Below are 23,352 nucleotides of genomic sequence, written 5' to 3'. Positions count from 1 at the left end.
AACAATAGGAGATTTTTACAATGACTATGTAGTAATATATAAATAAATATTTTTATTAATCATTTACTAACATGTGAATGATTGTATACTAATATATAAATGAACATTTATCAAAATGAAAATGAACATTTATAAAAAAAAAAAAACCACTACGAACTAATTTAATTAATGCTTACTTTTCTCCAGATTTTTTTTTGGTGTTCTTCTCTGAAGCTATTTCCTTCATACTGCTATAAAAAAAAATGAAATACGTCATACTTAAAATTCAAAATGTACTTGTTCAAATTAGTAGTTTTAAAACTAAAAATAGTAAATGTTCCTGTAACACAATTGCAACAATAAATTATAAAAATTAGGATTTATACTCTTTTTCGAATTAAATATGAACAAAATCACCTACTCCTTTGAATTTCGACCTTGATTTGTTGAATTATGTAGCAGTTGAACAACTTTTTTGGATAATTTGTCACAAATTTTGTTGAAAATTTTGGATTAGAAAATGCTGAAAATGGGTGTAGAGAGAGAAAATGGGTGAGGAGAGAGAAAGTGAAAAAAGATAAATGGTGATTTGATTTTTATTGTACAATTGCAGAAAGTGGGTATATGAGGGAGATTGTGAGGGGGGGTGTAGGGTGTGGTACCTACACTAGGGTCTAGTGTATACCAATTAGTATTTTTATGCTTGCCCAAACCCGCTCTAGTTTCGGGCTAGATAGCGGGTCGGGTCAATATTGATCACCTCTAATGTAATTACACCCTTGCCCCCTGTCTACATTTTTCTATACATAACGAAATTCCATTAGGACAAGCTCTTGGATGGTGCATTACTAGGAAAATCCTTTGATTTGCATGTAACAAATACTAAGTTTTAAACAAAATTATGAGAACATTATCACATGATCTTTCCTGGGTTTAAATTACGACCCTTCATATACAGATAGATTTGACAGATCCATAAATAATGATTGAATGTAAGTTTTCGTTCATGTACTCTATACTTAATTTTGTACAACCCAATTAACAACGAGTTTAAGTCCACTATACTTAATTTTGCCAAACAACTTAGAAAACATCACATCATATACATATGAGTATGACTAACAATGTAGCCAAGACATGAACTCAATACTCCTAATCTAATCCTAGTGTTTGCAAGATCGAACATCATCTGTACGTGGTGGAATTAATTCTCGTTCCTACCCTACTATGTTAATTTAATTTATGGCACGTATACCTTGTTTCACCTTTCACGTATAAGATTAAGGAGTTGAATGAAGGCTAAAGACAAATAGACAGTCTTCCTTTATTAACGCTCTAATTGATGATTGATCCCACAACTTCAAAACTATAGTATGAAATACAATTCTTATACTAGAACTACTACTCTCTTTGTGTTAAGAAATAAGGGTGTAATTGTGTTTGATCAATGCGAAACAAATCAATGAACAATAAGAACGAGAAAAAACAATAAAGAAGATAGATAAAGAACACAAAGATTTACGTGGTTCAGTCAAAATAGACCTACATTCAAGGGTGGGGGATTCGAGAGCTTCTTCACTATAGTGGAGAAAGAACGAGAGAATAATACAATAAGATTTTTCCCCAAGTATACTCAAATAGCTGTCATAAAAAAAAATATAATTTTAAGAAATATTCCATCAATTATCCTAGAACAACCTAACTACCGAGCTATAGCTCGGCAGCTAGCTCATGCCTGCTGTAAGTCCTCATAGGGCCGAGCTATAGCTCGCAGCCTCGTTAGTTGCAAATTTCCAACTTCATCAAGGTTTCATAAAACGGTCATAACTTTATCGTTTCTTATCGGAATTGGGCATATGACCTATCGTTGGAAAGCTCTTGAAACAAGCTATCACCTCCAACTTGAATCACCTCAAAGTAGCTTGTAGTTTGAGAGATATCTGCGTTCAAGTCAAACCCTACTATATTTCGAGTCACAATTTAACACTTTGTATTAATTACTAATTGATGACGAGCAGTATTCAAAACACCAATAATGACAATTCCATCACTATTTAAGGATAAGATATAAGGGAAATTAAGGGCATTTTCTCACAAGGATGTGACCTAATTTTTAAGAAAAAAGAAAATTTGATATCTAGTTAAAGGGTCGATATCTTGATGTGTTAAAGACTTGAAATATGAGAGTAGTAACCTAAAAACTCAGCATAATCTTATATACGACATCGAATTTTAGACGCATTTGTATTTCGCTTAAATTGTCCAAGGGGAGTAATATTTCATGGTAAAACTTCTTTACTCTTTTTTAATATCTTTAGGAGGGCATGAGCTGAATTCATTTCATTTATCTTCAAGTTTAGTTACTTTTTGAGTAATGTAACCTAATGTTGATGTGTATGTACAATGTATGTATGTGTTAATTAATTAAGAGCTTGATTTCCTTACGATGTATCTTAAGTGTGGGGGAAGAGTAACGAAATCTCAGCTAATAGCCTAATACCCAAATTAAAGTTTAAGTGACGCTTGATTTCATGAAATTAAAGGCATAAGAAATATACTCGTTATTTCGTTAATGATATTAAATCAAACTGAGTATAAAATAAACAACATTAAGCATGTATCAGTATATTATTGTTTCATTTCCTTACTTTACTATAGTGATCTCCTCACACCCAATGTTTGTTTTTGTTTATTTAATTTATTTTTATTTATTTTTTATTTATTTTATTTTATTTTTTGAAGAAAACATACCCACAATGTTTTATTGAGGCTTGGCTATTTGACATTAAAGGCATAAATAAATTAAATCAGATTGAATAGGAAAGAACATGTAATATATTATATGGCTATGGAAACATATATGTGGCGCGGGTGGTTTGAGATTGTAATTAATCAATTATGTTTAGGTATAAAGAAATATGAAATTCCTTAATAAAACAACAATCTAACGAATCAGACGGAAATTTTTTCCACGCACGGCTATAACAAATCGATAGACTCCCTCGGCGAAGAAGGCTGTAAATCACAGCGATATAAAAGAGAGTATGAAGAATGTACAATTTGCAACAACGATTGTAGCTTTACTTACGGAATGTTTTATTTGATTAAATTATTATGTATTTGTTAGATCTAAATTTATTTGTAGATGTCTTACGGCTTATTTATAAATCAATTTTATTTCAAAAAAAAAAACCTAATTCATATAAAAATTACATATTGTCAAGATAGAAGAGAAATATTATTGTCAAATTCATACCTCAAAGAACATTAGCATTGCTTATTTCAGAAATCAATTCAAGAAGTGTATGATTGAAAGATATTTATGTTGCAAACTTGCAAATTATTACTCTATTTGTTTTTTCTTAAGAAACTAACTATTTTTTTATTTTTTTGATGATGATGATGAAAAACTAACTACTCTCTTTAATTGGCTTAAAGGTAACCCAAGTAAAGGCAATAATTACTTTCCTATAATAAAAGAGGAAAATTCAAAAGTATATATAACAATCAATTATTGATGTAAATGCATGGTGAGAAAATGAAGCCTAATTTATAGTGGTTACATAGTGTTGTCATTTTGTCAATGTTGTTGAATTATATATGTAGTACAATGAAAATTAATATTTCATCCATAATCTCTTTTATTTTGGTAGTGATAACATAGATAAGAAAGATTAAATAGGAAAAATTAAGAATCATTAAGTACCACTAATAGCACCAATCAATACGCTATCTTGTCATAATTAAATTTCCAAATTTATTCTTACATATGCACCAATGAGGTTGTATACAAGTATATATCATAATTGATATTTTTTCTTAAAATTATTTGGAAATTTTGACAATTACCACCTTCTGTTATGTCCATTTTAGCAATTACCACCTTCTATTTTTTTTTTTTTTTTGAAAATTACCACCTTCTATTTTCTAAAACATCAAAAGTTACCACCTTCTTGCCCCCCAACTACCATGTGACGTCATTTTGGGCCCATTCTTTCACTTCCCTCCCTATTTCCCTCACATTTCTCATTCCTATTTGGATTCTCATCTCCCCTTTCACTTTTTTTTCCCCCAAACCACCAATAATTGTTCGTCAATTTTGATTTAGAGGAGTGAATTGAAGTGTTTTTGATTGTTTGGAGGAAAAAAAGTGAAAGGGGAGATGAGAATCGAGTTAGAAATGAGAAATATGAGTGAAATAGGGAGGAAAAGGAAAAAATGAGCCCAAAATGACGTCATGTAGTAGTTGGGGGGGGCAAGAAGGTGGTAACTTTTGATTTTTTTGAAAATAGAAGGTGGTAATTTAAAAAAAAAAATAGAAGGTGGTAATTGCTAAAATGGACATAACAGAAGGTGGTAAATTTCTTAAATTTTTAAAAGGAAAAAAGTATTCTCACATCATAGCCTAGCTTCACCCTTGTATATTCAACTTAAACTTAAATGTTAAATCACTAATAAGGGCCTATTTAATTCAGCTTAATTTCTGTTCAGTTCAGTTCAGTTTAGCTTCAATCAGTTCAATTCAGTTTAGTTCAGCTCTTAATTTCCTTCTCTTATTAAATATTCATTTCAGCTCTATTCAGTTCAGTTCAGTTCAGCTCAGTTCAGTTCAGTTCAGTTCAATTCAGTTTAGCTCCAATCAGTTCAGTAAATGTGAACAGATCCTAATACCCCACTAGAATTTATCTATTAGAAGTCTACAATCGTGCTATAGAAGAGAAACTGAACTTTTATTTAAGAATACAACTACAAATATTACAAATGAATAAGTCCGGGTAAAGTTATAGTCATATGTTTCTTTCATTCAAGATCGATGTAAAAAGACATTCCGTATATTATTTTTCTATTTATATTTGCAAAAAACCAAAATACGGAAAAAAAAAACAAAAAAAAAATAAATTAATTAATTAAAAAAAAAAAATAATCTCATGTGTGATTATGAGATGTGTCGACAATATGGTCAATATCAAATAAAAAATGGGCGGCTTGGAATTTAGCACGTTAAAACACCAAAGTAGTGAGTAATAAGACAGGTTACTTATCTTGTGCATAAATAAGTATTTATGCTATTCAAAAAAAAAAAAAGTATTTATGCATGCCAAGCTGGAATGAATTGAAGATAAACAGCTCAACCCAAAAATGCCAAATTCCAGACTACTGAGAGAGATTTATTGACCCGTCGTGTTTTCAGATGCACTTGAGATCTTGTATTTTTCTGCTATAAAATCACTATTTAGCATTTTTTCATTATCAATAATCTAAAGGAAAAATACTATACACAAATCTAAAAATATCTATTTACTTTTGTTGTAGACCATTACATTGAATTAAAATATTAAATATGTAGCATATGATAAAATTAAAATTGACAAAATTGGAAAAAAAGAAAGGCCGGAGTCGATGCAGTCCGTACATTTGTACAAGACAAAATCTACGAAGTATTTTACCTTAGTATATTTTAAGTGTTAATGATCAAACATGTAAGTCGAGAGTCTCGAGACACAACATTAATATTTATCTTTTCTCTAATACTCGTAATATGTTAATAGAGAATTTATATGTTAATAGAGATTATATAACAAAACAAATATGATATTATAAAAGTATACATTATTGTAACAAAACCAACAATAAAACAATAACATATGAAACTAAAGATACTTGCTTATCCATATTAGACACCTTGTCTAGGACACTACAAGAAACTAACAAAGAATAATCCAAGATGCACAGAAAAACAAAAACAGAAGACACACAAGATATAAGAATAATAAATTAAAGGACCATAAAATAGATCATGATACAAAAATACTTTTTATTTTTTTTGAACCAATGATACAAAGATACTTTTATTACAGTGCCAATTAGTAGCTGTAATTTTTAGTTCTTCTAGAGTTGTAGACTTTACAAACCATTCATTGTCATTTGATTTACTCCTCCATTTCCAAATAATGAGTCTTATTTTAAAATTTTCTCTGCAATATTTTAATATAAATATTTTTAAATATAAAACAACATTATAAAAAAAATGAAATGGTGAAATAGATCAATTTACTAAACATAAGTTTTTCTTCTGTTGTATAGGGAGTATTATTTATTGAGAGGTTATTAGCTAGATTTCCAACATTTCATTTGCATTAGGTTTATAAACTTTCAAACCAAATCGGCAAATTGACCGGGAGGGAGTAATATAATGTTAATAGATGCACATTTGTTCATCTTATTTTAACTTGTTAAAGACTAATCGTTCAAATTATAAGATAGCTTTAGTCATCATAAGTTCAAAATAAATTGAATCAAACGGATTCCTAGTCACACCTTGCAGGCTGAACTGAAATTAAGCTGAAATGAACAGACCCTTATAAGCTCCTCTAGTTATGATAAGAGCTAAAATTTCTATGACGGAGAAAATGATGTTAATAAATGATGAAAAAAGATAGGTTATTTCAATGATAGCTTATACTTCGTAATTATTATGAGATATGTCGATATGCAACGACCTATATCAAAGATGCTAATTAAGTTTCAATAATGATAGCACGTGTTTACAAAAGTTTAAGTAGTGTTATGAAACTGACTTTTCCTAATACATATTAAAAGGAGAATTCTACAATATAATGCTTAAATAGTACAGGATAGGATGCAGAGAATGTAGCTTCCAAAGAGATCTTTCATTTCGCTCGTAGAGCTTATAGCTTCGTATTGATTTTGATTAGGTGTCATCATTATTTATAACAAACAAAAACTTTATACTTACAATTAGTACAAATTATCATACATACTTGCCCCATTATCAATGAACATTATCTTCAACTTCTCCTCTTCCTCCCCTCCTAATCAAGATAAGTACGTAGCAAATTAGCAATATCTACTTAACAACCACCCACATACAATCCAACAAAGCAAATCAAATTTGAATACAAACATTATTCTATGCCTATACAGCTATACCAAAACATACAAGCATTCAGTAAAGGCCTGTTCACATTTACTGAACTGAGCTGAATTGAACTGAACTGATTGAAGCTGAACTGAACTGAACTGAAATTAAGTAAATATGAACATGTCCTAACTGAACACACGATACAATTCTAACATGAATAACCATCACATCACGAAATAATATAAAGTCAACCGACCGAAGACACCTTACACCCTAACACTAGTATGAATCTAGCAAAACTAGATCAAGATCCATTGATTGAGATTAATTGTTAAATAAAATGATACTCTACTATAAAGAAAGAGAATCACAAGTGATACACCCACAAAAAAACCACAAAATTTGGCTTTTATAAAACTTTAACTTAGCTTAGGATTTTTATGTAGATGCTCCGTGGATATCATCAATTTCATATAACCCCGTATAACACGCCTCTCTCTCTTCCTTATTCTTTTGGCACTTGTCATTTCGTATTTGGCATCATTTCTTTCATATACTTTCAATAAATTAACAAAATAAAAACAAAAATTTATCTTCCAATTTTTAATTTCGTTTTTTTCCCCTAAATTTTCTCTCATTTCTTCCAGAGTTTTCTCTTTTCTTACCCTTTTTTTTTTATCTCTTTCTTACCCACCTGAATTTTCGTTTTGTTTTTCAGTTTCATTGTTTTCATTTGTCCTGAAAATTCACAATTTCTGGGAATTATTGGGATTTTCTTGGAAATCAGTTTGATTAAAAAAAGAACAGATTTTTCTGTTTAGTTCCTGAATTATTGCTGCCTTTTTAATTCCCATACACTTGGAAATGCATTGGTACGTTTTTTTGGTTAATCTTTTCAATTATGATGATGAATTTTCTTTTATTTAATGCCATTATCATTGTTTTTTAATTTTTTAAATTTGATTAGCATTGAAATATTATGGGAGATCGCCGTACTGTTTCAATTTTAATAAATAAGTTATTATTTGGAATGATAGTACAAAATTAAGTGGTAATAATAGTGCATGTTTAACCTTAATCGATTAATTTTTTGGGGTTTGTTTTTGTACTCAATTTTTGTGATTGGAATCATCTGTTGCTGATATAAGCATCTGGGTTCTAAAGGTTTAAGCTTATTTAGATAATAATGGCTAAATTATTGTTCTTGAAGTTATTAAAACTGGGTTTTATTGTCTTTAAGTTTTGTGAATTATTTAATGTGATTTTATGGTAATTCATGCATCTGGGTATCCGTAATTAAAGCATATAAAAAGTTATGAGTACTTCAATATAATATCATCAAAATTCAAAATTGGGCTAATTGTACTCAGTATATGCAGCTGTAAGCATGTAGTTATGTTGGCAAAGCTTTAAAGATGCTGACTAGTTTAGTTTGTAGTCTTAGGGGTGGCATAGAATTGGGATCGAATCCTGTCTACATCACTGCCCTTTCCGGCGCTATGTACAACAATGATTAAGTTTTGCAGCTATAGATTTCTGAGATTTAAGCTTATGGGAATTAAGCTGTAAATTGTTGTTGATTGGGTCGTTGGACTGTAATTTTTATTTTTTAGCTCATGTTTATTGTTGAATATGTGATATGCAGAACGTTGATGGTGTATGAGTTTTGAGGGTCTTTATATGGACAGCGAGGAGACTTACAACGATCATTAAGTTCACAAAGCTGTATTTCAAAAGCAACTGAAGAGTCGCCGTACATAAAACTTACGTACATTCATATACTTGTATAAAGTATAAATTATTGTGGTTGTCTGGGTGTGGGTGAACAAAGTAGATAAACAATGTGGTCACAGTTAGGCTCTCTGTTGTCTGGTAAGATGGACGCTCTTGCCACTTCTGATCACGCTTCTGTGGTCTCGATGAATATGTTTGTGGCACTGCTCTGTGGTTGCATTGTAATTGGTCATCTTCTAGAGGAGAATCGCTGGATGAACGAGTCCATCACTGCTCTACTTATAGTAAGACTTCAATACATTTATTCGATTAGTTCAATTGTGCTTCAAATTATCAAGGTTTGTCTTTTGGAGTGTTGGTTGACAATCTAATTTCTACAACGTGGTTTGATTCTTATTGGCAGGGTTTGGCTACTGGGGTTGTGATTCTGCTGATTAGTGGAGGAAAGAGTTCGCATCTTTTGGTTTTCAGTGAAGATCTTTTCTTCATATACCTTCTTCCACCGATTATATTTAATGCAGGGTACGTTAGATTCTTTCAATAACCCTTTAAATAACCTGTTTGCTCTCACTTGTTTCTTTATTATTTTTTTGACAAAGATTTAGGATTCATGTCTGGATACTGATATTCTTAGCTTCAATTGTCTTATCCAGCTTTCAGGTGAAGAAGAAGCAGTTCTTCCGCAACTTCATTACTATCATATTGTTTGGAGCTGTTGGTACATTGGTATCATTCACCATCATATCTTTTGGTAATATAAACAACTATGTTATCTCTTATGCTACACTCTTGTTTGCTTCTTTTGAAAACAATACTATAGTAGATGTGGTCTTTAATGGGAATTAGTAGTGTGCTAAAACTCACGAAGTTATTCCTTGGTTGCTGTTTATATTTGGGTGTTGTTAACTTCCTATATGTGTGTCCCCAATCCTCAAGGCTATTATTGCCTTAACTCATTATTCTATAGAAAGAAGTAGAATTTAAATGAATGTACAAAGCAAGAGGACAAGAAGTCCTTAGTTGAAAACAAACAAACAAAAAAGAAACCCAACTCCCCAGTTTCTTTGAAATTGAAATTGTTCTAGCTCACCAAGAAGCTAAATAAATATATCTATCCTAAAGCTGGTCCCATGAAAGATAATGGTGCCCTCCCTCCTTTTTGTAAGAATGTGTAGATTAACATGCTAATCAATTACCCCCCACAAAATCAGCACACCTTAATCCTCTTCTTTTGTCACCCCATGACATTTCATGCATGATAAACAGATAAACCTTTTTAATGCTCTCACAATCTACTTTTGAGACTTTACTATGCTAGATATATTCTCCCATTGTTTCTACTACTAGCATTTTTACTTGTTGTGTAATTAATTTGGAAACATCCTCTTTGATAGCTTAGGGGGAGGTGACTTGGACTTACTTAGATTGTATCTTAATGGAATTCATACTGAATGATGGTGATTGTACTGTTCTATAGATTTTCATTTGGCGAAAAAGAATTTGATGAAATATTAGAGAGGGGATGGACCAGCAATTGGTATTTGTTACTACTTTTGCTGTTGAACTGTTTTTCCCAGGTTCTGTCACCTTATTGTTTTCTTGGATTTGGTCTTTGGTGTAGGCTGCATTATTGTTGTGTGTAAGGTCAGCACATGATGAGGGGCCCAAGGGATTTTTCCTAGAAGGCTGTATTTAAGCACATTGATATTTGCATATCTTTATTTTGTTTCCTATTTATATTACTGGCTTTTGAGGTTCCTTCCCATGATCTCTGTAATATTAATTAGGTGAAATGAAACTTCCTTTTAAAACAACCAAGCCCCTCCCACAGGGCAAGACAGAGGGAAAAAGGACGCGTGTTGAACGAAATTTCTCTTAATAGTTTTAAGTACACTTGTTGGTTATCTTGTGCTGCTTTCAGTCCTTGACCCTTCTTGCATTCATTAACAACTTAAAACCATCTTCTCTGCTTGTAATCGCTAACTAGAAGATAGAGTTTCCATGGCACATTACTATTTTGATGTGTCGCATACATTTTTTCCATTATCTTTGTTGGATCTTTGGAATCTTTTTGACTTGATGGGATATTGCTTCAAGACTTATTTAATACTTCTATTCAAGTGTTACCTAATTTGCTTATCCCCTTACCAAGTGGGCGAATTGGAACTTGGTACATGGTACACTTCTAGATTTATCTAAGAATACTAGGTAGCAAATGTCATCTTCGTTCTTATTTTGTGTACCAAAGAAGTGACGACTAGAAGAAAACCAGAACTTTTTTATAAAAAAAAAAAAAAAAAAAAAAAAAAAACTAGGATTAATGAATTGACCAATGAGCTTACGGTGGCTTATAGTAAGTCTAACACAAATTCCTACAAAATTATATGGTAAAACTATATGAGTCTCATTTATTGGCATACTATAAGTTTCTGAAGGAATGCTGTTTTGTTTATTTATTTGTTTATTGAACTATGATGCAGGAGCATTGTCAATTTTTAAGAAATTGGATATCGGTTCTCTGGACTTGGCAGACTATCTTGGTATTTATTTTCTTTGCATAATGTTGTTTCACAGCATATGTTATTTTCTTTGCTTTGGGTTTTAATGTTCTCCTTGACTTTCAGCAATTGGTGCAATATTTGCTGCCACAGATTCTGTTTGCACATTGCAGGTAAGTCCATTTCTAACCCATGTAAAAATTTGGTTGCAAAGGCCTTCACACTATAAGTACAGAACTTAAAAGATGCCTTTTATGGAACAGGTGCTCAACCAGGATGAGACCCCTCTGCTCTACAGTCTGGTGTTTGGTGAGGGTGTTGTTAATGATGCCACATCAGTGGTGCTTTTTAATGCGATTCAGAGCTTTGATCTCACAACCATTGATCACAGAATTGCTTTACAATTTATGGGCAATTTCTTATATTTATTTATCGCAAGCACTATACTTGGAGCATTTGTAAGGCTATGCCCATCTTTTTTCTCTGTTTTTTTTCTTTCTTTTTCCTTACTGCTTCTTCAATATTTTGTATGCGTGGTTTAATTTGTTATGGAATAATAATTCTCTGTTCTATTTGCAGACTGGCTTGCTCAGTGCTTACATTATCAAAAAGTTGTACTTTGGAAGGTATGTTTTTAAAGAACTTAAATGTTTACAGTTTTCTTCCATTTATTTAATTATATTGGTTCTTTGCCTTGTAGTAAAATTTATATGGACATTTTCAAGTTTATAATTAATGTCCACGATCATACAATATAGGGTATGTATGGCAAATAAATTAAATGTTCATTTCCCATAAATTCTGCTACTTCCTATGGAGATTTTTAAGTTCACTTATGCTGCATTGAAACTCTATTACCCGTCTGAATCCTGGATATCTAAGGACATTAACTTTATCCAGCATACAAAAGTCTATATTAATGTGCGGAGGACAATGGACCTCATATCATTGTTACTGTTGGCCAGACCTTATTGAAGTTTCGGTGATGAAAACTATGCTTGAATTTGCAATGCACATGCTTGTCTCTTGAAGTTTATTTGTGATTTCTGAACATTTATCATTAATATAAATGATTTCATGCAGATATGCATGCTTAATTACAAATGTACCTGAAGTCATCAAACAGAAACTCATATGTGTAATGTTGTACTGTAAAAAATGTCTAAAGAGATATCTGCTGTATAGTTTGATTCTTGTAGAGTTGTAGGTACCTGGATTTCAGCATTCAGTCATTTTAAATGTTTGCTTCTGATCAGGGTGGTGTCAAACTGTCAATTGTGTATTGTTGTATAAATTAGGTAGGGTTGTTGGCTAGAAATATATGCAAGTTGTAAGAATGTTCGATTACTAGGTGCATTGGCGTGGATCATCAGAATTCAGAATCTATCTATTTTTTTTTTTTTTCTAAAAAAAGAGTACGTAATCTATTTGATTTGTCTTTTGTTATCCTTCAATTCACTCCAAAAAGGAAAAAATTAAAACAAGATTAGAAAAAACAAGAAAAACCTTTCTACATTTCATCTTCGCATTAGGGAATTCTATACAGACAAGTTACTTCACAGCTGTCATTTATGATTGTGCTGGAGCTCCGAGCCATGTGTTCCACGCAGTTTCTTTTATGTTTCTTCCACTTTTTGCTTTTATGGTATGCCAATCATCAGCTATCTGTTACTTTCTCAAATAATGGCAAATTGGCAAGGTATAAATTGTTGGCAGTTGCTCCATATTTTGGAGGGTGCAAACATTCTTTACGGAAGCAAAAAAATGATTCATGGCTAGAGAAGCTCACATGCAGTTCACATTAATGGGATGGTCCTCAGTCCTGTCTGCCTGGGATTACCTACAATACTTGATATGTAAATTTTTATTCTTGTTTTGAACAAATATGCTTCCAAACAATAGCAGCATCCTTGGGAATTTTTTTTAAATATATGTTTGTAGAAATAAAATGGAGCTTGAGATCAAGTTTCAGTTTATAGCTTCCACTACATCATAGTATTTCTTATACGGTCAAAAACCAATTTGGTCCATACTTTTCGTGCACAGCTTATAGGGTTCACTATATCTGGTCCTGAACTGGGACATACTTGTTATCTTGAGCTTTTTGGAGCTTTTTTTTGGGTGATTGTGTCTATATGCTATATCGTAGGAAGTTTTGTGATGTGTAATTCATTTATAAAAGGAAATCGAAAGTTTTTTCTAGTTTTTGCACTAGTTGACAATATTCTTCTATGCTATTTGCTTTGTGTTCTTTGTAGTGCAAATGCATTAATCTGCCGTCTGTATTAATTTTGAAGAGAGAGAGGCTTAAAGATGATATCTTACTGATTCTTGCAATATTATTATTGCAGGCATTCCACTGATCGCGAGGTTGCTTTAATGATGCTTATGGCTTATCTATCTTACATGCTTGCTGAAGTAAGCTTCTATAATTCTTTTTATTGAAGTATTTCGTTCTGAATTCCCTCATCTCTTGTTAACTTCTCTGGGAAGACAATCATCTTTTATACAGGTCTTGTTTCGTGGGACTAGACCATTACTTGTTTTGTTAATTATGTATTAGTTTTGTCAGGGGCTAATAATTTTTGTTTCTTGCAGCTTTTCTATTTAAGCGGAATTCTTACAGTGTTCTTCTGTGGAATTGTCATGTCCCATTATACATGGCACAATGTGACGGAGAGCTCAAGAGTAACCACCAAGTACTACTGCTTATCTTTTAAATTGCTCCAAACTCTATAAAATTTAATGGTTGCTCTAATCTGTGATTTCCTCACTTCTCTACAACAGGCATGCTTTTGCAACACTGTCTTTTGTCGCTGAGGTTTTCCTCTTTCTATATGTTGGTATGGATGCATTGGACATTGAGAAGTGGAGATTCGTGAGTGATAGGTATTATTATCTCCTGAAGAATTTTGTTGATATTTCATTGACATAAATACCATCTTCTGGGACTGTTCTGTTTAAGGTTCCACCTCGAAAATTTCAGTCTACTATATTTCTTTTGACTCTTGATGTGCGCTGCAGTCCTGGCACTTCTGTTGCTGTGAGTTCCATATTGCTTGGTCTGATCATGGTTGGACGAGCAGCTTTTGTTTTCCCCTTATCATGGTTGATGAACTTTGCCAAGAAATCGCATAGTGAAAAGGTCTCCCTCAACCAGCAGGTAAGTAAATTTCCTGTTTACTTTTATAAAATTCGATGGTATATATTCCTTCTTCTTAATCAGCTTATATGTTGGTCAATATTTCTAAATATAGGTGGTCATATGGTGGGCTGGTCTTATGAGAGGTGCTGTTTCCATGGCACTTGCTTATAATCAGGTATGTCACTGATTCATTTCTGATGGTCACTTATCTATAGGTTTACAACCATCTCATAGTGCTCAAGCTTTCTAAATTAATTATGCATGTCATGACCATCATCTTTTACAGTTTACCAGTTAAATGCTTGTTAATCCTTGGTTTATTAAATGGTTTCTGCAGTTTACGAGGTCAGGGCACACACAGCTGAGGGGAAATGCAATCATGATCACAAGCACTATAACTGTTGTCCTATTCAGTACAATGGTAAGTATTTATGCTGCCAGCAGCCTGGCTTTCTTCTTAAAAATGTATAATCGGCATCATTTCTTGGATTTTTGCTGTTTTCACTTTCATCACTCAATATCTTGAGATCTAAATAATTAGTTATCTCAACATACTTTTACTCCATTTTACTAGAAAGTGGTTTCTGGTGAAGTTGTAATCATTATGCATTGCACTGGACTGGTTGAAGGTCCAATTTTTAAGCATTGGTCTTTTAATAATTGAAGTAAAAGTAATAGTAATAACTTTGGATTTTACATGGTGTTACTTAGTCTTCTTAATATACACGATAATGCACATTCATTTATACAATTATTTCTATTCAATACTAGTTTACAACTTGTTATCATTTTGGGAGGTGGTTGTCAGTAAGAATGCAAGTCAATAGAGTGAAGAACATTCTTGAAAGTGGCAATATGCGACCATTGACATTGTGGTATCTGTCATAAAAAAGATGTACAGATTGATTACTATTCCCTCAATAAAGATTTCAGCTAGGTTTTTCCTCGATTTATGTCTTTGTATTGAGCAAGCTGTACAGTGTACTTCTAGATTTGTAGTATCAAATTTGGACTTTCAATAAACAAAGAGATGTAAAAGAATTCATGCAATACTAAACAAGCTTGGGAATGAAACAGAGGTTTGGTTTTGATATCCTTGCTTGATCTTTGTCAATCCTGCAGGTGTTTGGGTTGCTGACAAAGCCTCTCATTATGTTTTTGCTGCCTCAACCAAAACACTTTACTAGTTGCAGCACCGTGTCAGATCTGGGAAGTCCAAAAGCATACTCGCCACTCCTTGAGGGCCATCAAGATTATGAAGTTGATGTGGGGAACCATGACGATGGCACTGAGCCAACTATAGCTCGACCTAGTAGCCTTCGCATGCTTCTAAATGCACCTACTCACACAGTCCATCACTATTGGCGCAAATTCGATGACTCTTTCATGCGGCCTGTGTTTGGTGGCCGAGGTTTTGTACCTTTTGTCCCGGGTTCACCTACTGAACAAAGCACCCACAATTTGGCAGACAGAACATAGGAAAGTAAATTGAGGCTTTAACCTACTGGCAGTTCGGGAGGTCAGAAAATGCCCCATACCAACGAAGTCTGGTGTCTGGTCTCGTGGGCGTGCCTGTTTGAAGAGTTGTACAATAATTCTGTTAATAGATAGTAAGATACAATCAATCTGCAGCTTAAATTATCAATATATTCAAACAGTATGGCGATTCGTTGATGTATTCTTTAATCTGGCTGTAGCTAGAATACTCCATGTTTTGTAGTCCTATATTCGTTTAGGATTTTCTTTTACCTCCAAAGCCGGTTCCGCTTCTTTTGCAAGCAGAAGCTTGGTTTTGTTTTTTTTTCCCTTCGTTGTAGAATAAACTTCCTTTAGAGCAGATAGTAGAAACAATGTTCGACTGTTCGAGGTTTGTGTTTTAACTGATCATTGTGTACTGGAATGCAATTTAGCGTGTTATATTGTATATCGTTACAAGTTCCGGCCTGTTTTTAACAGGCTAATATTCTTATGAAGCCGTAATTTTGACATTTGTTCAACTAAAAGGAGAAAATACAACTTTATTTCCTTGGGTAAAACTGTGAATAAATATTTTTTTTTTATTAAAAACGGATCTTGCATTTGTTGATTTATTCACCTAATGTGATTCACTAGACAATTTTGATGATTTATTCGCAGTTTTGCTATTTGATAAACAGAACTTATAAACTGGGGCTTTCTCAACTATATGCCCTCTAAAATTGGCTTGTACACATGGTGTGAGCAATTGAGCATACATTGAATATCCATCCATATTACTCTGTACTATTTTAGACTTCAAATATCATTTGTCTATTTATTTGTGAAATACTTTCTTAATATTACCCCCTCCATTGAAAATACATTACTTGTTAATTAGGTATGTTTGTCTACAAATTTTGGTAATTGCCCTTGAAAGATAGCAAGTGAATTGAGAAAACATGAAAAAGCGTGAAGTCCATTCCAAACTCGTTAGTAAAATGCATAAAATGTCAATCAAGGATGTAGATCGAATTAGAAAGCATTCGAACTCAATAAGTTTCTGTAGATCTAATTAGTTAGAGTGCAAATAGTTTTGGGACTGAATTTGGAGTAGGCAAAGTACAACCCAATTCATCCAATTTATTACACCCCGCTTTTTAAACTTTCAACTCGTTCCAACAATTTGAGCCGCTTGGTGCATAGGGGTCAGCCAAAATAATCTAAAGTTACCGAGTACCAGTAAATCAAAAAACAAAGTGGAAAGGTACAATCAAAATGGACCGAAAAAGAAGCTGTTACAAACCATCTTATAGTGAATCAAAATACAATCAAAATGGACTTAACATTCGAGGAAGAAGCTGTTTCAAAACATCTTAACTTAGCTAAATTGCCAGATTGAAAGGGAAATCAATTACATTGCAGACCACTTCAGTATCGCAACAGGGCCAGAATTAAACCCTTGTAATTTTGACTAGAGGGCAAAACATACATCTATATAAAATATCCACACATACAGAGCAACCCTTTGTGTTCATACACTATCGATTTATTCTCATCAATCATCATCTCAAGAGTAATATAAGAGAGAGAGAAAAGGGAGAAAGAGGGGAAGGGGGGGGGGGGGTGTATGGTCATGTACAAATAATATCGACTGAAATTCTAACATATACACAATACCTCATGGCTGCCACAACTAAGTTCTCACATTACCCTGTCTCTGCAAACTAGGCTGACAAAGAGAGCCTCAACTATTCTTTGTATTTGAAGAGCAGAAGAGGCTAAAGGATGTGGTTCATGCTCAGGCCTCAAACACTGGTTGTTCTCAGAGATGAAAGCCATACCCGGCGATAAGACTGATGAGTGCAACCATGCAGACAAACATAAGCGGGAATCCATCCTGCACTCTTCTTTCTACTTTTCTCGATTTTAGAAAAGACTGCAGAAAATTTAAAAAAGGCAAGGCATTAGCAATAAACAAATGCTAAAAATGAGATCAACATGGTCTATTTTTAGCAACAGTCAAACAGAGGGCAAATGTGCAATGATCCTTTAAGTCAAAATAAGCTTCCTAATGGTTATGACCTGAACTAGACACTTCCCTAGGGCTAAATATGAGAAATTAATTGACTGCAGCCAGATTGTGCAATTACAAAGAGGTCTGTAGAAACTTCACAATCAAAAAGAGGCTATCTTCTTTAAAAAGCTTTAAATATAAACTTCTTTTAATTTGAATAAAAAGAAAGATACCATCTCTTGCTTCAGGTTCTCCCTATCCTGAATGACCAGCCTCCTCTCTTCTGTCAGATTTGATATGGTCACTTCTGCCTGCAAAAATCCACAAGACAATTTTTTTTAGTTATTTGCAAAATATATAACAAAAGACCAGATAACATAGGATAGCAGTCAAGGTTTCTGAGGTCATGTGCTCACGTCAGAAAATTTGCAAGTTGAGCAAAACAGAGAAAGATCCAGGCTAGTTTGTAATAATCATCCAAGAATCTATTACAGAGGGGAGCAACATTATAATTATTTGCCAGAAATATACATGGTAATTTGACTTCAACTTAGTCTTGCATTTGGAATGGTACAGTGGTCAGATTGTAAGAGAAATGCTAAAAGAAAAGTATGAGAGAGATTTCAGTTTCACCCTGTAGGTGACCCATTCAAAATTCTATATTTTACTTCCCATAGTCTTATGTATTTTACTTCTCATATTCTTATGTGCAATTACCACAACATTAACCATTTCCTTGCACATGACATTTGCCCATTGTTACGGATATTGTACTCCTCGTAAGCTTGCTTAATAAATTATGTCAATCAGAAAAGAGAAATGTTAAGAGAGAAGATGTGTAACGTAGTAATGATGTAAAATACTCCAAGCCTCAAGCACATCCCAGCCAATGTCATCCTCGTAACAAATTGAGGAAACAAAACATACAGAACACCGTACACCGGACTACAAAAGCTAAAAAGCATAACAAATTTCATATACGAGTTTCAGCAAAACCGTGTGACTATTCTTTTCAATACTCAAAAATTAGCACTCTGAAAGGAAGTCGAAGTAAAAGAACAGGCCTAAGAAAATAATAAAAAAGAGAAGAATCATGCAGAAGGGGATGACAGGACAGGGGAAAACCAGAGAGGACAGGGGAGAACCAAAGAGGACAGGAGGAGAAGCATAGGATTAACATCACATATAATGAAGCAAAGTCTGATAAAAAACTGACCTTGCTTAATTTCGACTCAAGTTCATGCAATTTTGATTTCATCCCTTCAACATCCCTGAATAATCTTTGATCCTCCTCAATCACTGGTACTTTTGACTCAATAACTTGTGATTCCTCATTGTTTCTTGTTATTGGTTTTATTTCCTTAGTGAGTTGTGGCTCAACATCTTTCTTCACACTTGAATCAACAACCTTGTTTAGATCAAAATTCATCTGCTTAATTGGTTCTGATTTCACATCCTGAGATCGAGCAACATCCGTATGCTCTGTATCCTTCACAGGCTTCAACTCCTCCTTGTTTAGTGTTTTAGACTCAACATGATCATCAACCTGAAGCATTTAAAAAAAAAAAGGAATAAACACAACCACCTTCTTGCCAAACATCTTGATATTAGAATTCAATAGAATGAAACACGCTATCCTGTATTCAGGGAACATAACATATAAAAATAAAGTTTATGTAACCAGAAACACATTGCATGAAGCAAGCAAAAGAATTGAAAACTCCTAAATTAATGCATCCCCAGTTTCTTTTTTATTGCAACACTAGTGTTTTTACAATCTACAATGCAACGCTGACAATATTTATATCATATTGCAAATTAGTAAAGTACGATGAAAAATTGATATATTCAAACAAATATTAAGAAATATCCAGCAAGACCATACATGGTAATATTTTCTGAAAAAAGGCAAGGTCAAAGTTAATGAAGTTTGACCTATAAATATGGAAATTTAGCAATCAAACAAAAACAGAGAAATAGACATATGATCCAACATAAAAACAGCTCAATGTTTAAGCAAAGAATGGGCTGCAAAAGAGAATTCAAGATCGAATCACATGCCTACTTTACTTCAAAAAATTGTGATTGGTAGTGTTTGCACTATAGAATAATAAGCATCTGCCAAATCAAATGTCAGAAGTTATTACCTGCTTCACTGTTCCGTTGAGGGGTAACAACTCTGGAGATGGTGGGGTTGGGATAACAAGGTTCACTCTCATTTTTATCTCTTCAATATATTTCACACCATCCTTAGAGAACTGCAAGATAAACAGTAACCATAAGTCCACCAATATAAGCATATGTGCAAACTTTAAAATAATCAGTATCAGCAACTGACTCATACCATTTCAGACGTAATGTCCTCCTCCATTGTTCCTTCAGGAACAATTGTGCTTTGAACCAAGAACTTATCTTTGCAAGTCATATCAGCTGGAACTGTTTTCACAGCTTGCATAATGACTGCAGCAAAAAAGTATGAAAAAGGAAAGTGAGTTACTGCATCAATTAAGATTGTTAATCAGATTCAAACAGTAGCATGGAGCAGGAAGAAAAGGGCGAAAGACAAAGCAAAGAATAAAGTAGGTGGAGTGTTAAAAGAGGCTGAACTAGTACTCTGCTTTCTGGTTATGTAGAGATCACTGTCTGACTCATCCTTACTACTTTTCCATCATAATTCTCAAATCTCAAAAGCTACACTTTGAAAAGCAGGAGGCTGAACCAGCCAAATCAGTTACAGCTTACAGGTCTCTAGCAACAATAGTATGCTTCAAGACCCAAAAATGAGACTGTTAATTCCCCAGGCCCCAAATATGCAATAACTGACTTCTTAAATTAATGAAAATGAGCAAGTTACATGGATCGATCATCACTAAAGATCAGATGGTATGTTTTTTGAGTAATAACAAATTTCTAGAAATGATAAAATCACAAAATTATGTCTAGCCCATATAAGAACTTCTCCCAAAATTCCTAAAGACCTCAACACAAAATCTACACTTGATTTCAATAGTAAGGATTTACAGAGATATTTTAGGTTAGTAACAGGATATGAGTGATGCAATTTCACCATAGCTAAGACACTAAGTTACCCACAAGTATACCAAAAAGTAGACTTTGGATAAACCTCACATCCTAAAAATTTAAGAATTTAACAATCAATATAAAATTAGAGCATCAGCTAACAGATGGAAGGTGACCATATATACAGCAGAGCATTCAAATTATACAATCTCATTTCTAAGGGCTATGTCAAGGCCCAAAGAATGCTTTATGGTACTAGAAATTCTACTTCAAAGAAATAATCACAAAACACTAGCTCCGCAATAGAGTTGCCCATGTTAGTTAACCAAAGTAAAATATCATCATGCAACACAGACATCAAAGTGCCCTCATGGATCATTTGGGAATATAATTTTCACCTGCTTCCTCTGTTTTTATTTACCATTTCGACATTCATGTTTGCCAACACACAACATTTACCATTAAATCTTGAACTTACTATCAAATAAAAAATAAAAAAAAATAAAAAAAGTAATAAAATAAAATAAAAAATAAAAAAACTATAATCACTTAAATCTGCCATATTTGTGTATACATTGACAAATCCCCCATAAGGCAAAAGGAGTAATTGCTGAGGGCTTTGAAGCTTTCCTCCAAAAAGTGGCTCTTATTGTAACTAAATTCTACCTCAAAACTCCTGTTATCTTCAATTCTTCATATGCTAAACCTTTACCAGGCAAGTTAAAAATACTCGACTCGATATAATGGACCATGTCAACTTACATAACCAAATTTTATTAACTTAAACCAGCATTTCTATCTGCATATCATCGAAGTTAAAATAACAGAAGTCATCATCTCACAAAGGTACATATTTTTATTTTTAAGTACTCCAATTTACAATTACAAATTAAATGCTTCAAATTTTGATGTATGGTCATCAAAGTAATAAACTATGACAATTGATGTCAAAATTTACCTATTGATTATGAGATACAGATAGACTGATAGAGCTAAACAAGTACATTTATATAATGACATACCAATGAATTCATTGACTGACTTTGGCTGAATGACACCAACATTAGGCCGCACACAATATTTCTTCGGCGATGTAGTCTTAACCTGCAACAATCATGCTCGGGTCACAAAACTCGTTTCCTTCAAATCATCAAAATCTCAACCAATACAGAAATGTTCAAGCACGGCACCAAGACGACAGCATAATCGTAATCCATATTATCAAATTCAAACCAAAGGACATTCAAATTGTACCTTGAAAGCAACATATTGATCAGTTTTGTTGCTGAGGCTAACTGTACACTTGATCTGTTTGTTCAATTCAACTACTAGTCCCCAAAAAAGAAGTTAAACGTCAATAATAGCAATCATATAAGTTCATCCCATTAAAAAAAAGTGGTCAAACTATTGCAAAAATCGCGATAATCAAAAGGTAATTCAATCATTGCAAATAGCCGAAAACAAACCAAATAAAAAAAATAATAACATCCAATCAAATTGCACAATTAGTGACTAACCGATGAATTTAAGCTCACGAGGTTGAATTTCCAACTGAGAACCCATAATTTCTTCTTATGATGATTGTTTCTCTAAGCATATACACCAAAAATTCCTGCAATTTCAACGAAATTAGCCTAACAAAATTATTATTCAACATTATTTTTATAATAATGCGAAAAAAAAAAATGCATCGAATCATTTAGGGTAAAAAGGAAACTAATAATTAATCCAATTAAAACCCTAAAAGTTATTCTACAGTAATTGCATAATTGCATTGATTAAAGAAAATTAAAGTAGCAAATATTTAGAGCAATAAAAGCACGATCATGAGATAAATTAAAGCGCCCAAAAGACATTACCAGAATATTCGAAAAGCGACGAAAAAATTTCAAATTACAAAAAAGGGGGACAAATTTAAAAGAAATAAAATAGATCGAACTCAGAATTTGACTCGGAATTTCAACTCAAAATACAGAATCAGATTCACAAACAAAATTGTACGAAGAAATCAACAAAAAATTAAGAGAGAGAAAGAGATCGTACAAGAAAATGATCGCAATAATTGGAGAAATGGGCAAAAAACTAAAATTGGGAATGCGTGAAAAATGGCGTTAAGATTACTCAAAACGCAATACTATTTGAATTGATTTCAAAATTTCCAGAAGTACAATCAATCAATTAATGCTGTTGAATTTGATGAAAAGAAAATTGAAAAACAAAAATGGGGGGTTGATTATTGAGAGGAGAGAGAAAATGGGAGTGATGAAGAAGAGAAAGAAGTGAAAGGAAAGTAAAAATGGCGGAGTAATGGTGAGATGGTGATGTATAGAAGGGTGTTTGGTGTGAAGAAATTAAAATAAAGAAAAAGAAAGAAAACGAAAGAAAGAGTTGGCTGTGATTTTTGGGGGTTTCGGGTTTTGTTTAGTGGAGGCCGTTGTACCCACCGGCCGGTCTCTTCTTCTTTGTTCCGTTTCTGCTCTTTTTTTTTTTAGTCGTTGGTGTTACGTCGATATCCGTAGGGCTGTTCAAAGTGCGGTTTAAATCGTAGGTTGTATTGTATGAATTTGATTGTTTGGAGTTTGGGTTGAGAGTTTATATGAATTTGTGAATTGGTTTGACT

At 33.0% G+C, this 23,352-nt stretch overlaps 2 protein-coding genes across 3 annotated transcripts; one reads left to right on the top strand and one right to left on the bottom strand.

The window, feature by feature from the left end:
* Positions 1-7,294: 7,294 nt before the first annotated feature.
* LOC145606335 (sodium/hydrogen exchanger 2-like) lies at positions 7,295-16,165 on the top strand. Its single transcript, XM_081662346.1, has 15 exons — positions 7,295-7,734; positions 8,508-8,880; positions 9,000-9,118; positions 9,250-9,347; positions 11,077-11,136; positions 11,221-11,267; positions 11,358-11,552; positions 11,674-11,720; positions 13,446-13,512; positions 13,693-13,793; positions 13,882-13,983; positions 14,119-14,257; positions 14,352-14,414; positions 14,577-14,660; positions 15,362-16,165. The coding sequence occupies exons 2-15, from the start codon at positions 8,704-8,706 to the stop codon at positions 15,716-15,718; spliced, it is 1,656 nt and encodes a 551-aa protein (XP_081518472.1). The 5' UTR covers positions 7,295-7,734; positions 8,508-8,703; the 3' UTR covers positions 15,719-16,165.
* Positions 16,166-16,973: 808 nt separating this feature from the next.
* On the bottom strand, positions 16,974-23,352 carry LOC145606336 (vesicle-associated protein 2-2-like). Of its 2 annotated transcripts, none has more exons than XM_081662347.1 (9): positions 22,776-23,352; positions 22,250-22,344; positions 21,987-22,060; positions 21,755-21,836; positions 20,056-20,171; positions 19,859-19,969; positions 18,928-19,257; positions 17,945-18,022; positions 16,974-17,633 (listed from the first exon to the last, which is right to left on the bottom strand). In XM_081662347.1, the coding sequence occupies exons 2-9, from the start codon at positions 22,293-22,295 to the stop codon at positions 17,520-17,522; spliced, it is 951 nt and encodes a 316-aa protein (XP_081518473.1). In that variant the 5' UTR covers positions 22,296-22,344; positions 22,776-23,352; the 3' UTR covers positions 16,974-17,519. The 2 variants fall into 2 exon arrangements, with proteins under 2 accessions (XP_081518473.1, XP_081518474.1); XM_081662348.1 differs by having other exon boundaries at positions 21,987-22,057; positions 22,776-23,336.

The sequence above is a fragment of the Chenopodium album genome, chromosome 22 (assembly GCF_948465745.1).
Source record: "Chenopodium album chromosome 22, dcCheAlbu1.1, whole genome shotgun sequence".
NCBI classification, from domain to species: Eukaryota; Viridiplantae; Streptophyta; class Magnoliopsida; order Caryophyllales; family Amaranthaceae; genus Chenopodium; species Chenopodium album.
This window is presented reverse-complemented; position numbering and strand designations above follow the sequence as displayed.